At 46.8% G+C, this 19,572-nt stretch overlaps 6 protein-coding genes across 6 annotated transcripts; 1 reads left to right on the forward strand and 5 right to left on the reverse strand.

The window, feature by feature from the left end:
- Nucleotides 1–691: 691 nt before the first annotated feature.
- On the forward strand, nucleotides 692–2,845 carry N7503_007720 (catalase; the record flags this gene model as incomplete). The annotated part of the gene is made up of 8 exons (XM_057067267.1): nucleotides 692–1,010; nucleotides 1,061–1,119; nucleotides 1,198–1,359; nucleotides 1,414–1,538; nucleotides 1,590–1,679; nucleotides 1,743–2,010; nucleotides 2,063–2,258; nucleotides 2,319–2,845. The coding sequence occupies 8 exons, from the start codon at nucleotides 692–694 to the stop codon at nucleotides 2,843–2,845; spliced, it is 1,746 nt and encodes a 581-aa protein (XP_056920948.1).
- A 506-nt stretch (nucleotides 2,846–3,351) lies between these two features.
- On the reverse strand, nucleotides 3,352–4,209 carry N7503_007721 (glutathione S-transferase family protein; the record flags this gene model as incomplete). The annotated part of the gene is made up of 4 exons (XM_057067268.1): nucleotides 3,352–3,710; nucleotides 3,770–3,884; nucleotides 3,951–4,104; nucleotides 4,157–4,209. 4 exons carry the CDS (start codon nucleotides 4,207–4,209, stop codon nucleotides 3,352–3,354), a joined length of 681 nt encoding a protein of 226 aa, XP_056920949.1.
- A 2,711-nt stretch (nucleotides 4,210–6,920) lies between these two features.
- Nucleotides 6,921–8,714, reverse strand: N7503_007722 (sugar porter family MFS transporter; the record flags this gene model as incomplete). The annotated part of the gene is made up of 4 exons (XM_057067269.1): nucleotides 6,921–7,214; nucleotides 7,272–7,674; nucleotides 7,732–8,468; nucleotides 8,526–8,714. The coding sequence occupies 4 exons, from the start codon at nucleotides 8,712–8,714 to the stop codon at nucleotides 6,921–6,923; spliced, it is 1,623 nt and encodes a 540-aa protein (XP_056920950.1).
- A 3,175-nt stretch (nucleotides 8,715–11,889) lies between these two features.
- On the reverse strand, nucleotides 11,890–12,753 carry N7503_007723 (uncharacterized protein; the record flags this gene model as incomplete). Its single annotated transcript, XM_057067270.1, has 1 exon — nucleotides 11,890–12,753. The coding sequence occupies one exon, from the start codon at nucleotides 12,751–12,753 to the stop codon at nucleotides 11,890–11,892; it is 864 nt and encodes a 287-aa protein (XP_056920951.1).
- Nucleotides 12,754–14,009: 1,256 nt separating this feature from the next.
- On the reverse strand, nucleotides 14,010–15,576 carry N7503_007724 (Zn(II)2Cys6 transcription factor domain-containing protein; the record flags this gene model as incomplete). Its single annotated transcript, XM_057067271.1, has 4 exons — nucleotides 14,010–14,654; nucleotides 14,706–14,858; nucleotides 14,911–15,459; nucleotides 15,517–15,576. 4 exons carry the CDS (start codon nucleotides 15,574–15,576, stop codon nucleotides 14,010–14,012), a joined length of 1,407 nt encoding a protein of 468 aa, XP_056920952.1.
- Nucleotides 15,577–16,719: 1,143 nt separating this feature from the next.
- Nucleotides 16,720–18,259, reverse strand: N7503_007725 (uncharacterized protein; the record flags this gene model as incomplete). The annotated part of the gene is made up of 4 exons (XM_057067272.1): nucleotides 16,720–16,877; nucleotides 16,922–17,229; nucleotides 17,286–17,397; nucleotides 17,452–18,259. 4 exons carry the CDS (start codon nucleotides 18,257–18,259, stop codon nucleotides 16,720–16,722), a joined length of 1,386 nt encoding a protein of 461 aa, XP_056920953.1.
- Nucleotides 18,260–19,572: the final 1,313 nt, after the last annotated feature.

Here is a 19,572-nt window from a genome sequence, read left to right on the forward strand (position 1 = left end):
GTTTTGTGACGGACTGCTATGCCTATTCAGTATGTGCAGTGCATTGACGAAACATGGCGGACCGCACTAGACATGGTTGTAGATCGACCCATAAGCGCAATTTGTTTATCTTCGCCTATGCCGTCCAGTTCATAAATTGAGCGAAGAACTCGTAATTTGAAATAGGTAACCCTCACTACTATGTTTGGGTTTTCCGAAGTGTCTTCAATGCTAACAGCTAGGTATCTTTTTGGACCTTCTCTGCTGCGCTTGGCGATAATTAAATTATCCAAACAATATTCCCAAGCATTGGTCGAACCATGCAGCTAGAATTTCCAAATTCTCAATTCTTTCATTTACTTTTGAGCAAAAGCCTTGTGCAAAAAAAACCTGAAAGCGCGTTTGTAGCAATTGAAGACTTTTAATAGCTTTGTTCTCATTGGCGGAACGCGCACCTGAGGTAACAATGACACTCTGCATTTTAGGGCTTCCCGCCAATCAGATCATGTGAATACCAAGGATCTATGAGTCGTTTACGCTCAATTGCCTTTCATCAGCCTGCTCGGATTGACAAATTCTTGGTTTTCTTCATACAGGCTGTAGCGGGCTAGCGGTGGTGAAAGACCACATAAATAGCGGGCATTTTTGGGCATGTTAGTTAACATTGTCATAGTCCATAGCCTTTCAGACTCGAAGACAGAAAATCGCAAAAATGGCTACTCATCCGTTGCAAGCAATTGGAGAAGCTGTTGGGTCGGTCGGAATTGACCCTCGCGCCAAGCAGCTTTCCTCTCTCTTCCAAGGAGCGAATAATGGTCCTGCACGTACGGCAGCGAAGCTGACGGGTGTCCAAGAGCTTGGGAAGAGAGCCGATGACGGCCCTTACTTCACAAGCAATGAGGGCATCCCTTTCCCAGATCCAGCTCATAGCAAAACGGCTGGGGGAATACCAGTGGTATCCGATATCCATCTTTTCCAGAAGCAGCAGCACTTCAACCGGTCTAAAAATCTGGAGAGAATGGTCCATCCATGTAGGCACCAGTCGCCACTACTCCGGCATGTTTAACTGACAAATGTAAAGGTGGCAGTGGCGCTTTTGGATACTTCGAATCTACCAAAGACGTTTCATCTCTGTGCAAAGTAAGTCATGTGTTCATGGCTTTGGGGGCGCTGACAGCCCCTCACAAACCAAAGACTATGCTCACATCTTCATGACAGGCCGACTTTTTGAAGTCATCTGGCATCCGAACTCCAGTTTTCGTGCGTTTCTCAACCGTGACTCTTGGCAGAGAATTTCCCGATTTGGCACGGAATCCCCGAGGATTTGCGATCAAGTTCTACACAGGCGAGGGCAACTACGATATTGTTGGCTTAAATTTCGTAAGTTAAAATTTGTCCGATACCCACAATCCGAGTCGTACTGATTGTTTGAAGCCTGTCTTCTTTTGCCGTGACCCTATTCAGGGCCCAGACGTGATTCGGTCTCAGTATCGTAGCCCGCAAAACTTCCTTCTTGATCATAACTCACTGTTTGATTTGCTGGGCAATACTCCTGAGGGGTAAGGATGAGATAAAGTCTAAGCCTAGATGCAGCTGACATCGACTATTAGTAACCACGCCGGCATGATGTTTTTCAGCGACCATGGTACACCCCAAGGATGGCGAGCCAATCACGGGTACGGGTGCCATACCTTCAAATGGTAAGCCTCGAGTGCCAGAATTGCGTTTCTGCTATTTTCTTTTGATACTAATTTTAGATTAAGGGTCAATGGCGAAGGAAAGTTTGTGTACATCAAGTACCACTTCCTTGCGGACGACGGCCAGAAACAATTTACCAATGATGAAGCTACGCGCCTCAGCGGTGAAGACCCTGACTACTCAAAGAGAGATTTGTGGCAGGCCATTGAAAAAGGGGAAAAGGTATCATGGACAGCCCACGTTCAAGTCATGGAGCCTGAGGACGCCGATCCAGACAAGCTCGGATTCGACCCTTTCGATGTGACAAAGGTTTGGCCAAAAACTCAATTTCCAGTAAGTTAATGTTCAGCACGCTGCAAATATTGTGCTAAAAAATACTTTCTAGTTGCAAGAGTTTGGAAAGCTGGTCTTAACCCGTAATCCCGAAAACTTCCACAGGGACGTGGAACAAGCTGCATTTTCTCCGGGCAGCATGGTTCCCGGTATTGAAGATAGCCCAGATCCGCTTCTCCAGTTCCGCACCTTTTTCTACCGAGATGCGCAACTGCACCGCGTCGGAGTAAACTGGCATCAGATACCCGGTAAGCCTTTTTCACCCCTCTTGATGGGTTCTGTCTAACCAATGTGCTGTTGGCATCTAGTTAACTGTCCATTCATGGCCTCGTCATATTCTTCCTTGAATTTCGACGGGCAGATGAGAGTCGACGCAAACCATGCCAAGAACCCTCAGTACGCGCCAAACAGCTTCGTCGACAAGTTTCGCCCCGACACTGCTGAAGCTCCATATCAGCTCTCTGATAATACCGTTAGCCGCAAATCACACTTTTGGCACGAGGGTAGTTCAACCGAGTACGAGCAGCCGCGCGCGCTGTATCAAAGCGTCATGAATGATGAAGCCCGCGATCACCTCCATAAGAATACTGCCCGGCTCCTACAAAAGGTGGAATATCCCGAAATCCAGATTAAGTACCTTGCCCAGCTGTATAGAGTGGCGGCTCAATACGCGGAGAGTGTCTTTAGTCTGCTGCCTGAGAAACGCTTCAGCTTCAGCGAGGTAGAGGAACGTTCTCAGAGTGCGGAAAAGATTGGAAAGAATCCTAAATTTTGTCCGAGTGCGAAGACGGACAAGCTAGTAGGCAAATGCCCAGCTGCCAAGATTTACAACTGATAATGCAGAAGCTTTAGAGACCCTAGCCTTTGACAGAAGAATAATATAAGCGGTATAAGAAAAAATTAGTGCATAGTTTTATATACTGGGTTTTTATGTAACCACGATGACGATAAAACTGCCGCCTCGTGAAGTGATCGGCTTCCGGAGCATAGGGTGAGTAAAAATCGACCTTCGAACCTTTACTTGATCGACTCAAACAATCTTTTGATTTGTGCGAGATATTCCAAGAGAGAGCTTGTTCATCAAGCACAAACCTAGGACAGCCCGTCATGTGGGTCTCTCTACACTAGTAACTTTGCTACAACAAAATTAACATGCATAGTCGTGATTACGGACTAGAGTCGCTAACTGAAGGGCTGCCAGCGAGAAAAAGAAGATCTACAGATTCTTGTGGTCAGAATTCCTGGGGTGCACTCCATACGGCAGGACTTGATTCTTTCTCAGCGCGCAAGTTGCCATTTCTGATCCAGGGAACGATCATTGATCGCCTGCTCTCTAGTCCTCTACCTCAAATTGTGCGCGGCCCGACCTTCGGCAATGAGAGCCATGCACTTGGCCACCTTTTCTCGCCCTCTCATCGACTTGAGCCAAGCAGTATATTTGGGATGATCTTCTTCCAACTTATCGGCTCGGTTCAATTCATGCAACAAACCTTCGCCGACACCAGCCCACGTGATGAAAGACAAATCAGCGTAAGTGCATTTGTCGCCGACCAGCCAGCCGGTGCCATTCCGTGTCAAGCCTTCTTCTAGGACACCGATTACTCGGAAGATCTCATTGACATACCGCTCGATAGCCGAGGGGAGCTTCTCGGGGTGGAAACGAGCAAACCAGGTAGCCTGACCGAAGTAAGGGCCTTGGCCTATTCAAGAACTCAGCCTCAGCTCATTTGTGTATTCTTCATGGGAAATTGCTGCCTACCAGAAGCTTGGAATGCTAGCCACTGTTGGCACAGGTACTTCTCAGGCAGCTCTGCATAGGAGAGCATGCCCTTCTTGTCGTACTGTTCGATCAGATAGGGGATAATCGCAGCAGTCTACCGACCAATTTCCTGTTAGCTCTTCGATCACGGTGAAAAGCTTAGCTCCACTGATCTGCTTACCTCCCAGAGAACAATTCCGGTGTTTGGATCCTCGATAGTGGGCAAGCGTCCGTTGGGGTTGACATCTAGGTACTCCGGTTTTTTGACATCGGAAAATTCGACCAGTTCAAGGTTATAGGGAAGATCGAGCTCTTCAAGCAGCACTATAACTTTCCTTCACAAGCTGTTATTATTCTGTGCTAGTGAGTCTAAAATAAAGTGCTTACCATGGGTTGGGGCCACCCCAGTGACCCCAGATTTTGATCGGTTGAGGAGACATTTGGATTGAGAAGAGTAAAGACTTCGAGACTTCAGAAAATTAATAAATGTATTCAATATTTTAATCAAATGACTTTAGATTGAATCACTTGAGAACAGGAATGAGTACCCACCTATGGACTACTTGGCTCCTTATATAGCTAGCCTAAGGAGTCCATGGAAGCACGGGACATCCTAGTCTAAACCAATATCTATTTGTAATGCATGTTCACCAGGGACTTCGTTGGTTACCAAGAGTTAGATTCATATAAATTTCCACCTCAACGGATTGCTTATCGCACCAAATAGCTTGTCTTGCGAGAAAAATGGCGCGAGATAGATTAGATACCTGACGTGAGACTTTAGCGTACAGTCCGAATCGGGAATAGCGTCCGCACTTGCGAGAAATTTAGCGCGAGGCGGGGGAGACGGTGAACTTTTTTCCCCCAATGGATTACAACGAGTGTTCTAGAATCCGCAATCCACAATGGTTAATCCAGGATATCGGAGCAAAGGGTGTATGACGTGCCAGGTAAGGAAAATCCAATGTGATCTTGCACGTCCCATTTGTCGACATTGCACCAAATCTGGAAGAGTCTGTTTGGGATATGGAGAAAGTAAGACACGCATTTCTACGAGACATGTGACAGACCAACGATCACTTTCATCTTGCTCGTCAGATAACCCTGGAAACCGTGACGCACCGAGAAATTTTGAGACATCGATCAATGCAGTTTCGCTTCTCCAAGTTTTGCTCACGGATACCAGCGGGAGAAACTCACATGAGCCAGAATGGCGGTACTCATTCGACGCGATGGACGCACGGGGTTCAAATAAAGTTGCGATATCTGCTATAAAAACTATTAGGAGGTGTCTTTACTCATTACGGCAAGCCGAGCAATCTTTCCGGGATCGACGAGCCCTGCTTGCCGCGTATAGCACTACAACCAGCGAACTGAGGGCGACGCTCACAGTCTCACCTTACTCGCCAGCTCTAGCCAGCGCGGTCTTTCTGTTTTCGCTTTATGAAGTACGTTCAGATTTGTGGCTTTCATTGACCAATATTAATCACAGACTCAGATGCTTGTCAACATCGACTCAAAAGACCACATATGGCGGATCCATCTCGAAGGACTCCTGAACATCTTGTCGGGGCCAACTATCTATCACCAAGAATTACCAAGTGGTGAATTCGACACAGTACATCACGCAATTATTATTTCTAAATCCGAAGGCGACGCGTTTCAAACTCTTGCAACTTATGGCGTGGAAAGCCACGTCAAAGTGTCCTTAGTATTAGACGTCGCAAAGCTTTGTCTCAACCCCCCTACATCAGAATATGAGAGTCTATTTCCAGGAGAGACCCCTCGAAAACTGGATGTGCAGAAACTTCGAGCCTCTATCAAACACATTCAAAAGAATCTCAAGTTGTTTCCAATGGTATGCCCCAAAGCAGAAATGGATATCAGTAAGGTTCCGCTGGGCGAAAGATTGATGAATGTAAGACCCTTTTCAGTTGGGGATTACGGCGTGCTGACACCACCAAATAAGGCGCTTCTTCTCGTCCGATGGAACGACTACCATTGTCTCCAGCTCATCACAGCCAGTTTACTTCTATCTATGGGTATTTATGTTCACTCAAATGAGAACTATAAAGAAACGAGAGAATACTCGATACTCTCTACTGTCATTCAAGAGGCAGAGGATTGTATATACTCTGCAGTTCCCGTAATCCTTGAGACAATGCCTATTCAAGCGACAGATCAGCCTAGCGAGAGGTCTAAAATCCCAATTGGGGGCTACTTGGTGCTTTGGCCTCTATGCTGCGCTCTTAAATCTCCTAAATTATCGCAATCTAATCAAAAGGGGGTTCAAGGTATTTTGCGGTCAATTGGAGTAGACGCGTTTATTCCTTATGCGTCAGCTTCCGTAAGTGCACAATCCTCTTAACCTTGCAGTAAATCAAACTAATAACCGTAGGCAAACTCAAAAGCAGAAAATACAAAGTGGACAGATATAATCTCGGGTTTACTCCTAATACGGGTGGCTCTTTCTCAAGAGATGCGGGATATTTTTAGTCAACTTGGGATGAGATAAGAAGTATATACATTTGCATGTGCCTCAGTATATTGTTGAGAAGAGATGCCTAGATCGTCTGTTCTACAAGGCATCATTCAGTCGGGCTATCTTCCTCCCGAGAAAATTTCCCGAAGAAAGCCTGTATTTTTCACAATTAATGCATCCATTCCCCAAGGTTAGATATTTCTATGCGGCGTAACTAGTGAAAAGCGCTACGTTACAAATTCTTGTGGTATTTACCACGTGACCTAGCATCATTGGTCTAGTGGTAGAATTCGTCGTTGCCATCGACGAGGCCCGTGTTCGATTCACGGATGATGCATTTATTTTTGCTCCGCGTCTCTCTTCGGTACATCAATGAAAGCAACAACAACATACGTAGTCCTGGTTAAAACTTCCCAAATCGTAAGTTATTATTAGTCCTCGACATTTTACTTTTGAGACATGCGTCAGTAATTTAGAGGTATTTCAATACCGTCTTCAATTAATAATATAAAGAATGACATTTGTAGTCAACCCAACTATACACATGTTCAAAGGCGAAACATAAACACATGAATGCGTAACACGTCGGTATTTCCGCTAAAGAAAGGGACCGGCCCGCACCAGGCAATATGGTTCGCAGAGGGCATTAGAACCGAGCCACTCCTGCATCTAGACTTCCACCTGGTGGACCTCGGGTGCGACACCAACCTTCTCGTCGTTGTGAATTGTGAGACCCATCTCGTCGGCGAAGGTGGAGTGGGGCTTCCATCCTGCGGAGGTGCGGGGATTGGTCTCCTCCATCATCTTATCAACCTGCTCCAGGGATAGGCCCTTGGTCTCGGGGATGAGGAAGTAGGTGTAGACAAAGCAACAGGCACAAAGGGAACCCCAGAGGAAGAACACCTTAGGGCCTAAGTTGGCCTTGTCAGCGTCAACCAGATATGGGGTGATGACGGCGATAATCTGTGAAGATGGTTAGAAGGCATAGAATAGAGACATGAAGAATCAGCAGGTACGTACGCAGTTCCAGAGCCAGTTGGAGGCAGTAGACAGGGCAACACCACGAGAACGGATGGGCAGAGGAAAGATCTCGCCGATCACGACCCAAGCACCAGGACCCCAGGTGATGGCGAAGAAGAAAACATAGATACAAATAAATGCAATCATAGCGCTAACTGCACTATTGTTCTGTCCATCGGTCACACCAATGATAGCAACAATGAACTGACAGATAACCATACCAAGCGCACCCCAAAGGAGGATAGTGCGACGACCGTACTTCTCAATAATATAGAAGGAAATGGGAGTTGAGCACACGTTCACGATAGTTGTGATCATACTGATCAAGAAGGGGTCCGAGATCGTGCCTAGTTGCGTGAAGAAAGTGGTGCCAAAGTAGAACACGAAGTTAACACCGGTCCACCTGAAATAGCAATGTTAGAGACACGAGCTTTATTAATTTAGTTGGTGATTGACTTACTGTTGCATCATTTGAAGAGAGGTACCAAGGATAGTACGGCGAAGATTGCTGTTGGACTTGAAAAGACTTCCAGTGAAGCAGTTCATCCAGCTAGCAAAGTAGCCACCGTCAGGGATAACCTGCTGCTCGTACTGAAAGTTTGCGTCAATCTCGGTCAACTCGAGGGTGATGTATTCGGAGTCCATGGGCTGGCCGCGAACGCGAGCCAGAACCTGACGAGCTTTCTCCTTGTTGCCTTTGCGAATGAAGAAACGAGGGGACTCAGGCAAGAAGAAGAGACCAGAAGCGAGGATGATAGCCCAAAGGAGCTGGAGAGCAATAGGAATGCGATAAGAGCCGGAATCTGTGCGCCCCTGAGTGGCGTAGTCGACACAGGATGCCAGCATCAGGCCGATAGTGACACAGAATTGATAACCTGAGACAATCGTACCACGCACTTTGCGGGGTGCAATCTCAGACATATAGAGGATGATGATGGCTGACACGAAGCCAACACCAAATCCAGCGATGAGACGACCAGCGACTAGCAGACCTAAGCTGCTAGAAGCAGTTTGAAGAATCACACCGACAATGAAAATACCGCAGCCTGATATAATGGTTGTGCGACGGCCATACCAGTCTGCCAGATCACCAGCAATCAGTGCGCCAAGAAATGTTCCGGCAGATAGGATGGAGACGATGAGGGATTTCTTCCACGAGGGAAGGACGAACTGAGCGGCGGGGATCGCGTTTTTGTCCTGTTTGAAATATAAGCTTATGTCTTATGATGTACTCCATACTCAAAGTGTAATTACCAGATGCTCGAATGTTTCGATAAAGTAATCCATACCGATGACACCGCCAATATATCCAGAGTCGTATCCGAAGAAGATACCACCAAAGGCAGCGAATGCACACATCAGATAAGTCTTGATAGTGACGGGGGCCTCGACGCGCAAGGCGTCGACGCCGCTCACGGCGGCAGGACCTGCACCACCGGGCATTGGAGTAAGATTATCTGATAGACTGGTGACGAGTGTAGTAGGTTGGAACAATCAATGAAGAGGCGAGCAAGAAAGTAGATATGGAACCAGTGTGGGTACAGGAGATGATCAACAGACAGAAAGGGGAAAAGGATGGACTTTATAACATGCGGACAAACGCTTGTCAGGGCTCGCCCTCAAAGTCAAAAATAGCAGGGGGTCAGTGAGAAGAAAGCTCGAACCCGGTCTAATGCAACCTTAGACCGAACTCGACTACGGATTTTTGGCCACTCTCGGCACGCTGGGTCACGGTCAAGGCACCCGGTGGGTCGGCTAGACGCGAGTTTTTGTTGGACCATGGCTCCTGGGCCCTGCCAGTATAGAGAAATGTGCTAGGATCGCACCGTCGCTGATTCCAATCAAGCGTAACGCAGAAGTCCATGTTACCTCCAATAAAGGGGTCATGTCATGCGGGCAAGGAAAGAGCGGATAGACAAATTTCCGGGGGCGGGATGGTTGGCTCTTGGCTCGGGTCTGACCGATACTCAGTCGTAGATTGGATTCGCCAAGAGAATTTATCTCGCGATAGAGAAATCAAAGCCGTATCCATTCGAAAAGCGTGGACTTCAGTACCAGGATGCGCTCTCCAGTGTGAGTACTATTCAAGGCGACTTTCACATGGTAGTTCCCGACGGTCGACTCACGCGACCTGGAACGTGTGAAAAGGTTTCGAGAGATCGCGCTCTGCCCTTGGTGGCACTCGTATTGGAATCGCGATGGAAGAAAAGAAGAAAAAGCAAAACAGTGTCTATGTGGCGCAGTGGACAAAGCTATTTAGCCAATCAGCATTCGGTTCCCCGCAGACCCTGATCCCGATTCGGGCTTGACCCCGAGGTTTTGTTTGGCTGGCCATCATGGGGCATATTTAGTGGGGAAAGAATAGCCGTGGGGACTGCCAACTGCCGTCAAAAGACCTGGGGTTCCTCGTGGCGCCCTATGGAATGATGCCTCATAAATCTCCACTATGGTACACATGCCCTATGCTCCCTCGCCGTCCACTGTGGACGCAGTCCCGGATACGAGAAGGTTTGCCCACGGATTAATATCGGCATCCAAGGCGGCCAAGAGTCTTGTCGCGGCTTGGTACCAGGGAACTGTTACCCGTGCTTCGTCGGCTGTAGATTCCACAATTTGATGTGCCTATGAGCGAGAGTAACTGGTGAAGATGAAAAGTTTCGCCGAATAGAGTTTTTCCCAAACTTCCCCGTCTCCCCCACTACGCAGAACAAGCAACACTTACATTTTGAGTTGGGGATTTTTGCTTTTCCAACGGACGACAACCACCGAATTGTATCACCAGAGAAATATAGTTGTTAATCTCACTTCGCTCGCGACGGGTTGTACCCAGACAATGCACAGTGCTAAATCAGTAAGCCCCAAAACTCTCTTTAACATCAAGCTCGGGCCTTCGAACCAAAGGCAAACCGAGAAAACCTCGGGGCATGCTACAAAAGCGCCATAGCGAATCATGTGCGATTATGCGAGACAAGCCACCAGTTCCACTCCCCGTCAGCGTCCCAATTACTTCCCCGTGTTTCCTATTTGAGCAAAGGAACTTGAGACATTCGTGTTACGAACCAGATATAAGAGCCGCGAGAAATATTTTCCGGGTTAATAGGGGCTGCCGTATTGTGACAGTTCATTTGCAGGACTAACCGACGAAATTCTTGGCAAGCTTGGCAGTAATCTTATACCGAAATTTCGGGATGCCTTAGTGTTCAGATTGGGTTTTTATTTCCTTCTTCGGGTTTCAAACCTCAATTCCTATCTCCGTTTTTGGGCCATAATTATCAGTCACATGACTGGTCTGCCGTGTAGATCTACGAATCTCCTTCTCGTTCTCTCTCCCTCTTTCATATTACCACCACAATATCATTTTGATCTTTCTGCTTCAGTCTATTCAAATTCTTCTGAGTTCATGACCTGCGTTAGGTAGTACCGGGCGTATTTTTTCTTTCTCCTCCTGTTTCCTCTGATTCACGACCAGCCCGGAGCGCCAACAATGGTGCTGGATGCGTGCTGGACTGGAATGGGATATTCTAGATGATAACTGCTTAGTCTAATGCTAGCTTTATTCAGTTATAGGCTGAAGCGTTTATTACTATTTTCTACGACAACAGTCTTCATGACAGACGCAGTATGCATTATCATCATTTCCTCTAACTCAAAATGGATTTCACAACCGCCTGAGAGCTACTCTATGAAGGTGGCCCTCGAAGAACTAGAGCCCCAACGAAAGAGAATGAACTAGCCGGTACAGAAGTCATGCTGTATGGTTGCCGTGACTCTGCTGTCCTGCTTAATCTTCGGCGGAAGAGGGGGGTGGAAGTGGAAGCGGAAAAGGAGGAAATTGACAGAAGATCTTGAAAAATCAAAACCTTGGAAAAGGCTAGGACTATTAAGCGGAGCCGCTAGGAATGTTAAATAATTTCTTAGGCCCCGGGGAACCAAGCGTAGTGGAAAGCAACCTATGTAAATAATGCAATTTGCCGCCACTACATGTGCCGAAGCCCTTTCCTGCAGTGCACTTATGAAATAGAAACACCTTAATCACATTTTGGAAAATGAGACGCTTGAGCTCATTTCTAGATGCCTGTACATGGTGAGAGTGAGTTTATATGAATAAGAGATGCGCGGAAAATTTCCTTATCATATGAAAAACCGATATCAAGGAGTAGAATGTATTGTGAAGGAAAATAATATAACGATACAGTACAACATCATTATGTCCTCAAGCAGCTTCTATGATTCTGACCGGCACAAATACCTTCACCTCCTGCGTCTCCCCAGCAATCGTAAGATTAATTCTATACTCGAACTGATGGGTATGTTTGAGAATAAAAGTACAGCAATCGGGAAAAAGAAGACGAGTGGGGGTCGATGAACATCGCTTTCCGTTCGTATAGAGCCCATTCCTCCGCAAGACAAGCTGGAACAAATTTCCCAAATCAATAGTCTCACTGGACTTTACAGAAGAATATAGTACCAAGGGACTTTCGAGATTTTTGAATGCTTCTTCAAAGTGTAAATCCACGTCAGAGTCCTGCCGGCCGGTATGCGCGCTACTCCTGAAACCTCCTGGGGCTATGACTGTCGTCGAGCTTTTGACTAGAATTTTCACATAATTGATCTGCACTCACTGCAGGATATCTTCAATGACTTTGCTTGTTCGGTCGTTACCAATCAAAGTTGCAATACTCAGCCTGATCGGCAACGGTTGTGGATTGTCGACTTGAACAACCGGCGGGGATTCCATAATAACCTTGAACCAGAACACGGGCACTTTAGACGAGGAGAAGAGCTTATTTGTCTTTTGTCGAAATGAGAGCTCCTTATCTTTCATTTCCGGTAGTAGGCGCTGGCTTCGTACTTTCATAGGGTATGATGACCCTCCCTTTGATATGTGGAGCATGTCGGCACCCCCCGGAGAATGTCTCAGCGTAATGGGTACAGTCGCATAATGGGCCTTTTTGGAGCCACCCCGATCATAATATAGCCGAGCATGAAGCTCATATTCGATTACAGCTGCCGACCGGGGCGAGTAACCATGGGAACACGTGCGTAAAGTACCGGGCAAGATATTGTAAGCCGGGTGATCCTGGTCAACAGGCACAAAAGTTGCGTGCGGCTGATGACCGTCCGTGATGTATGCCTTTGGCTTACTAGGGATAGGCAGCGAGAAGGACCAACTGAGGGGTTCTTTACTGTCTTCAGGGTGGTGCAGGGGCCCGCTGAAGATGAGATGTTCCTCTGGTTTGAGCAGAGTCCACTTATTGATATAGCATTCGTGATCAGTATCAAGCCGGTTGGATCCAGCTCGTAAGATTCTGACACTGATCATCCCCGTGAGCCAGATTTTGAGCGTGGCTTTGGGGGAGACGATGGGAGAGTTTCGAACAACACTTCCAATGATTGTGTCTCCGGGGCTGTAGCGCCAGTTAAGCGGCGCCGCAATATCAAGACGCAAGTCGTACTTGTGGGCGATATCCCGCGGAGTCATGGTATTTGACTTCCCAGATGTGTCTCGGTTTTATGGTCCGACCGCTCATAGACAGTTTCCATCAAATATGTAGTGAGGAATAGGGAGCTATAAAAAAAAATATTGATCCTCAAGTCACGGGGACGATGGGGCCAAAGTTGATGCGATCATTTAGTCTGCCTACACATATCACTCCTTTTGTCGCATGTTTCTCATGTGTCCAGATGATTCGTCAGATCGACAGAGCTAAACAGCCCCGCCCCCTACAAGGCTGTAAACTGGGTGGACCTCCCACTGGTCAGTGCCCCGATTACAACCTTCCTCAACTCATCCGTTGGGTTGTTATAATATTGTTGAAGTTATTTTACTATATACGACGATAGGGTGTTGCAAACAGGTCTCTTGAGCCGCATGCCGGATTACCAATAAATGCCAGCCGTTCCTTCTAACCAAGTGGACAAAACGGGGCTCACCACGCGACAAGGCATGACACTGGATCGACTCTTACCCTATTTTCACCCGGGCGGCACCTAGGATTCAGATCAGGTGAAGAAGTGCAGGGGCTGGTGGGTCGGGCGGGAAGTGGCCTTTCTCTGAAGAAGCCAAATGAAACAAACATAAACCGACGTTCTGTACAGATCCTCTTCACTGCGCCCTAGTTCTATCGGTTTTTATCTCAAAGCATGAGAGTCCGATCTCACATGTGCCCCTCATAAATAAAGGAAAGAGTATACACGAGCCGTCCTGTACCTGCAGCACGGCACTGAGTACATTGGCGACACCCAAGTCTTGGCGTTGCAATCGCTGCGAAGAGTTGATTGGCGCGATGAATGAGGCAAGCTGATGGAGCTCAATGTGGCTGTACAAAATCCGCTGCTCTCACATCCATTTGAGCTGAGTGAAGGCCAAAAAGGGTGTGTGACGTGTTGATCCAAGACGCCTCCGTCCAGACGCCATGTTCATAGCAGCGGTAGGACCATCGTGCACGTGATTTCAATCCGGACAGTGCTCAACCTAAAAATAGAAGGGCTGACCCTTAGGTTGTGGGGTCCATAAGCCGGCTTTACCCAGATGTTGAAAGACTCTTAAAAACTACAAGGAGCCACTCAGAGGATATCTATCGCCCATCAAAGAGGCTCCAGGGGTGAGGCGTAAGTTTTGACCCACCGCACTAGCCACGGTGTACACTCACTCTACCTTGGTAATTCTACTTGTATATACCTAATATACTAATATACTACTCGAGTGCCAGCTGAGCGATTTGCATCTGATTGAATTCATATCAAAAGTTGAAAACCAAGTCGCTCTTTGATTACTGCACAAACACTGATCGCCGCGTTTCTTTGCCAGTCTAGTGAGATAGGAGATACAGCGATGGTTCTCAATGATCCATAAATCATGACTGCATCTCCCCATCCAAGATTCAATCTATCACTAGATAGGTGGGTAGTACCGTGGGAAATGCCCTGTACGCTCAGGATGGATGTAGCCGTGGCACGGAAGGCTGCAGTGCAACGTTCTTGAATTGTGTTGAAATCAAATTGAGGCTGGTCGAAGAGGCTCGAGTCCGATGCACGATCTAGAAAGGCTAAAAGCCCCGCTGAGACACGCATTCGAAAATTGCCTTGATATGCATGCACTCCGATAGACGATATTGAGGGTGGAGCCGAATCATACGAAGAACTCCAGAGTCTTTCTGTCTCGTCCATTTGCTGCATTATAGACGAGTAGGTGGTCAAAGCCAAGTCCAAATTGCTGGTTAGCACATTTCGAATTTGACAAAGAAGGCGAGTGCAGTGGTAGGCGAAGGTACAGGCTTGGACTAGGATATACTCCGATCTCTTCATGGATTGGGAGAGTTCTTGGATCCAGCCCAGCACTTCTTCAGGGGACTCGCGACCGGCAACTAGCGCCTTGGCTTGCTGGTGTTGTTAGAGACGCCGAATCTCAAGCTCAGGTTCAGAGAGTCTCACAGTGCAATGGCAGACAAACCAAATGAGATTCCGTCCATCCTGCCTAGAAAACTGCTCCGAGCCTCGAAGCCTAATCAAAGAGGCCATTCCTCGACAGTGACGGTCTCCCTCTTCAGATCCTGCAATAGTTGTGAGGTGGGGATTCGATAGGAACTGTTTGTCAATCAGTTCTCCAGCACCATAATTTTCCACCGATAGACCTTACCTCGTACACAACAAACATCCAAATGGCCAACAACGTGCTGTCACTCTTACACTCAATAGGATCATTCAAAGCTGCATTCACGGTCTTTAGTGCCGTCCCATACGCCCGAGCTCTGTTGACAGTTGCAGCCGTTGTCCCCGTTGTAGTAGCTAGATATGCACAAGCGATGGCATTGCAGACTGAGTAGACTGAGGAACCTTCATTCGTACTGGATATAATGCGTGGAATAGTAGCGAACATGCTACTATCTATCCTTGTATCCACGAGGTCAACAGTAAACTTGTCCAAGACCAATGGAATCACATGGTGGCTCCACACCTGGGAGGGCTCGTATATTATCTGAACAGAAGGGGTCTCGCTTTCTTCAGTGGAGCTCTCTTTGACCATCGGTGGGTCCTCATAACGTATCTTTCGATTTTGACGCCTCGTGCCCGGTTGGAACGATGAATGGTTGATAATGCGGAAGCGCATGCTACCGTCATCTCGATAACCCGAACAAGTCTTTCCTGCACGTAGACATTGACCACAGGAGGGACGTGCAAGATCGCACTATAATTAAGTTGATCAGTAAATATAATGCATTTGTGAATAACAAAAACACCGTACCTTGCAGTGTCGCTGTCGACATGAATAGCAGCGTCGGCTGTATTGACCGGTGTTCGGCATTCGCGTTGTCTTCGTCCTTTATTAACTTTGCCCAAAGTGGCAGGTTAAGGTCGCCCTGTGGAGGGAGCCTTGGGAGGGGTCGAGAGGATCGTGTCAGCAAAGTTCAGCTTTGGCCCGTTTAGGCAATTGATACGCCCAGCCAATAGCAGCTGCAGTGATAACCATCTGTAGATCTCATTCACAAATATACATATTGAACCTGATATAATATTTCATTTCTATCTTGGGAACACTGTTGCAACCAAAATACCTTCCCTACCTTCACCAGCATTATATCACAACGTTCTTGTCATTGTAAAGACAGAAGAATCTTCGAATTACGAGGCACTTCAAACGCATTCGATATCCATGCGGATTGATAACAGTAGAATGTGAGATCCTGAACGAGATAAAGGCGACAAACTGCCGTGCTTCGATCTCATGAAAGAGTAAGCAATGAGAAGGTAGCAAGTGTTAACTTCTTAGCGTGGTCTCGTATCAAGAACTGATTAGTCTTAGATTCATGTCGAGTGGCTCATCACATTTATTGTGACGCATGTGAAGACCAATGAAAATATTGGTACCTTTCCACACTCATGACTGTTACATCTGGAGCTACTCAAACAGTTGAATCCTTTCTCCTTCAAATTGATAGTTGTCTAACACCAGAAAAAAAACAATTCTTGCTTCAATCATCGAGGATGAAAAAAATGTTATACCCTTATTGATAGATAAAGATACAAAGTCACGTATTTTATTTTCATGCAGTAACGAATCACTTCAGGGGCCTTCGATTACCTCGAACTACTTTCCTTTGGATGTTGCAGCTATTCCGCGAGACGAGGAAGTGTATGATGACGCTTTCATGAATGTTACAACGGACCGATTGCTATAAACCTATAAACCTATACAGAGTACATGAAACACTTGTATGTGGAACCCGCCGGTTGCATATGCTCTGGAGGTTTCCCAAAAGCCTGTCAAATCAGGAGCCATAGGAGAGAAGACCTTTGGACTATCGACATATCCATAGAGACGCAAACATACAAGTGAAGAGTGCAGCGGGGAGACGGAGAAAATTGATGCTTTTCTAACAGTATTGAAAAGAGTGAGGTTTGGATAAGATTTCTCATATTTCCCTTGGTCATCTAAGGCTGAACAAACCTAAGCAGGGTTCATGGCATGTGTAAGCGTTTCCCATCCAACGAAAACAATGTTAGTGTCTTCGGGGCGATCGTTCACGGTATAAACTTCGGTTTGGTTCATGGCATAACCTAGGCGATATGAGAGCCCATTGAGACCAGGCTCGGTCACTTTCGTCCCTCGTCAGTACATATATATGAGACTAGATCAAGTCATTACTTACCTTGGGCAATTCCAAGTGTCACACTGCCATCACATAGCCAATCTGGAACCGCGGCTCCATTTTCATATGTCGTATGGAAGTCCAGTGCATATTGGAGACGAGATCCAACTTCTTCAGTATACAAATCCCGACCTTGAATGCGGGATGTCTCTAGAACGTGCGAGATTGAAGCAATACCATAGCCCATGTGGCCAAAGTCTCGACAGGTTTCCTGGCCAATGCCATCAACAAAGGTAGTCTGGTTGAACCAGTACTCAATAAGATCTTCCTCTGTCGATTCATCAATAGCATTTGGGAGGTCGCCATCACTAGTTGAAATGGAGGTTAGACATCAAGTCTTTGACCCAGGGGGAAAAAAACCAACCTCGTCAAATAGATGTATGCTGCTGCCCGTGTCAAAAACTTATCCATTGCAATGTCGTAGCTCGTCCGGTTCTCAATAAACACGGAAATTCCCAAAGCGGCCTCCATCATGACTATAATATTATGAGCCATGGGTCAGACATAAATTTTCGTAAGGATCAATTTACCTAATTCCCAATTGCCCATATAATCCGATCCAGGGATGACTGCAGGGAGGTACACATCCCTAAGCATGTCCTCGAACATGGTAATGTCCGTATCGCTCCAGCCAGCGTCAGTGTAACGAATGATTTCGGCCGCACGGCTCCAGCTTGAAGCTGCCCAGCCTGCCTGTAGGGGCCCATTGGAGCCTGTATGGCCCTTCACGGTACTAGACCACCCGTTCATGAAAGTAATTGCAAGGTCAGCATGAGTTTGCAAACCAGTTACTACCCAGGCCAATGCATTCAGATACGCAGTAAGGGCATCCTCGACCTCATTGGTGCAGCCAACATCCGGAGTTGAATACGGGCCGCACTCCACTGTTGCATAGGGGGTGGGGGTTGTGCGGGTAGCAAATTCGTGTTCCGTCATTGCAATCCATGCAGTGGCCCAGGGTTGCTCACTGATGGATACTTTGGAGGAGAAGTAGCTCATTTGAGAAGAACTCAGAAAGACTCCTGGGTGCACCCATGTCGATGAAGCTCCAGTAGTAGTTGCGGTGCCGGAAGTAGTTGGGGTGCCGGAGGTCAAGGGTACTGAAGTAGACGCTACTGATCTTGGAGTAGAAGAAGCTGGAGTGACGATGCTTTGTGTAGATGAGGAAGGTAGCACAGTTGCTGCCGAAGTCATAGAAGTGGTCAAAGCAGTTTCTTGGCTCTTTCCATGAAGAGAGTGAAGAACCTCACCGTGGCGACCATGAGGAAGATGATGAGGGTGAGAGGCAATCGCAGAAGACGATAAAACCGACAAAACTGAGATCATGAATAACTTCATATTGAGCCCTGGAGGTACAGCAACTTGGCGGAATGAATGTGGTAGGATAAAAATCTTTGCTACGAACCGCCCTTGATTTATACGTTCCTAGGGAAATGAGCTCCAACCCTGAAACGTCCTGCCATATACTTTAACTCACGGTATAGGGGAATTTAGGATCTAGATCTCGCATTCTTGATTGATTCGTTTCATTACAGATCAAGGGAACATTCTCGGTCCACTTTATTTCACAGAACAAGAACGCACATTGGATCGGCAGCTGACGGCTCTTGAAGCCCTATATTCAAAACAGTAATTACCGGCATTCTATATATTGTAAATAGCAAATCAGAAGCCAGTATCAAGATTGCTGTTTCACATTAAATGAAGTGCGGATGGTAGGGTAGGAAGGGGTCCAAAAGCTTATGTTTGGTGACAGGTTGTTTGGTCAAAACACAATTGAATATGCTGACAAGTCACTGACGCTTGTGTAGTAATATTTATGGACAAGTGCCTTGAGATACCTTTTACTACGCACTGCTTGAAACCCAGTGAAACAATATTGAAAGATTGGGTACTTGGAGAGCCTTGCATAATTTGGGGGACCAAGCTTTTTGTAGACTTCATCTCTTTGAGACTACACGAAAATTGATTTTCATCTTATGAAAATGAGTATTGTTATGACAAACAAGCACTTTCACATTCTGAACAAAATGCTCTTATCTAAATGTCACTCTGCTGGCGACAATTCCATCCTAGAACCTGATCTATGTGTCACAACCAACTTCCACTATCTCGTGGCAAATTTCTGATATCGAAAATTAGATCTCCACGGTAGAGTGTGGACTCCTCACATTTGCCGCTGTGGAGTACAGGCTGGGGTTATCCGCAGAAGCCGACGGGTTATGCATGCCAATCCATACCCAAAGAAGCAAGTATATGCGGTTGGCTAAGTCCGTTATCGCCGCGTTATGTTTTACGGCTTCTGTGGGCTCACTGTACTGGTTTCTGGCTCGATCGTGTTTCAAATTTGATGATTGAGGGACATACCCCGTGGGGCCCTCTGGGTGGCCTCCGTCTTCGTGCGCGGGATCTCGCTTTCTCATATTAGAAGAGCATATATTGGAGCAACTTTCAATCTTCCCAAGCTCACGTCTTATTTCAATTGCTATTTTCTTTTCGCCCAAGGAATGTAGGTCAAGTCGAGCGAGCAAGGAGAAAATTGTCCTGTTGTCAGATCAAGTAATGGTTTAAATCACTTCAACCAAAATCTTAAACTCAAATTCCATCCGCAGCTTTGGTAACCAATGGTTCTGCAGCTTCGTAATATATGT

Source organism: Penicillium pulvis, assembly GCF_028828015.1.
Source record: "Penicillium pulvis strain IBT 33274 chromosome Unknown contig_5_segment0_segment0, whole genome shotgun sequence".
NCBI lineage: Eukaryota > Fungi > Ascomycota > Eurotiomycetes > Eurotiales > Aspergillaceae > Penicillium > Penicillium pulvis.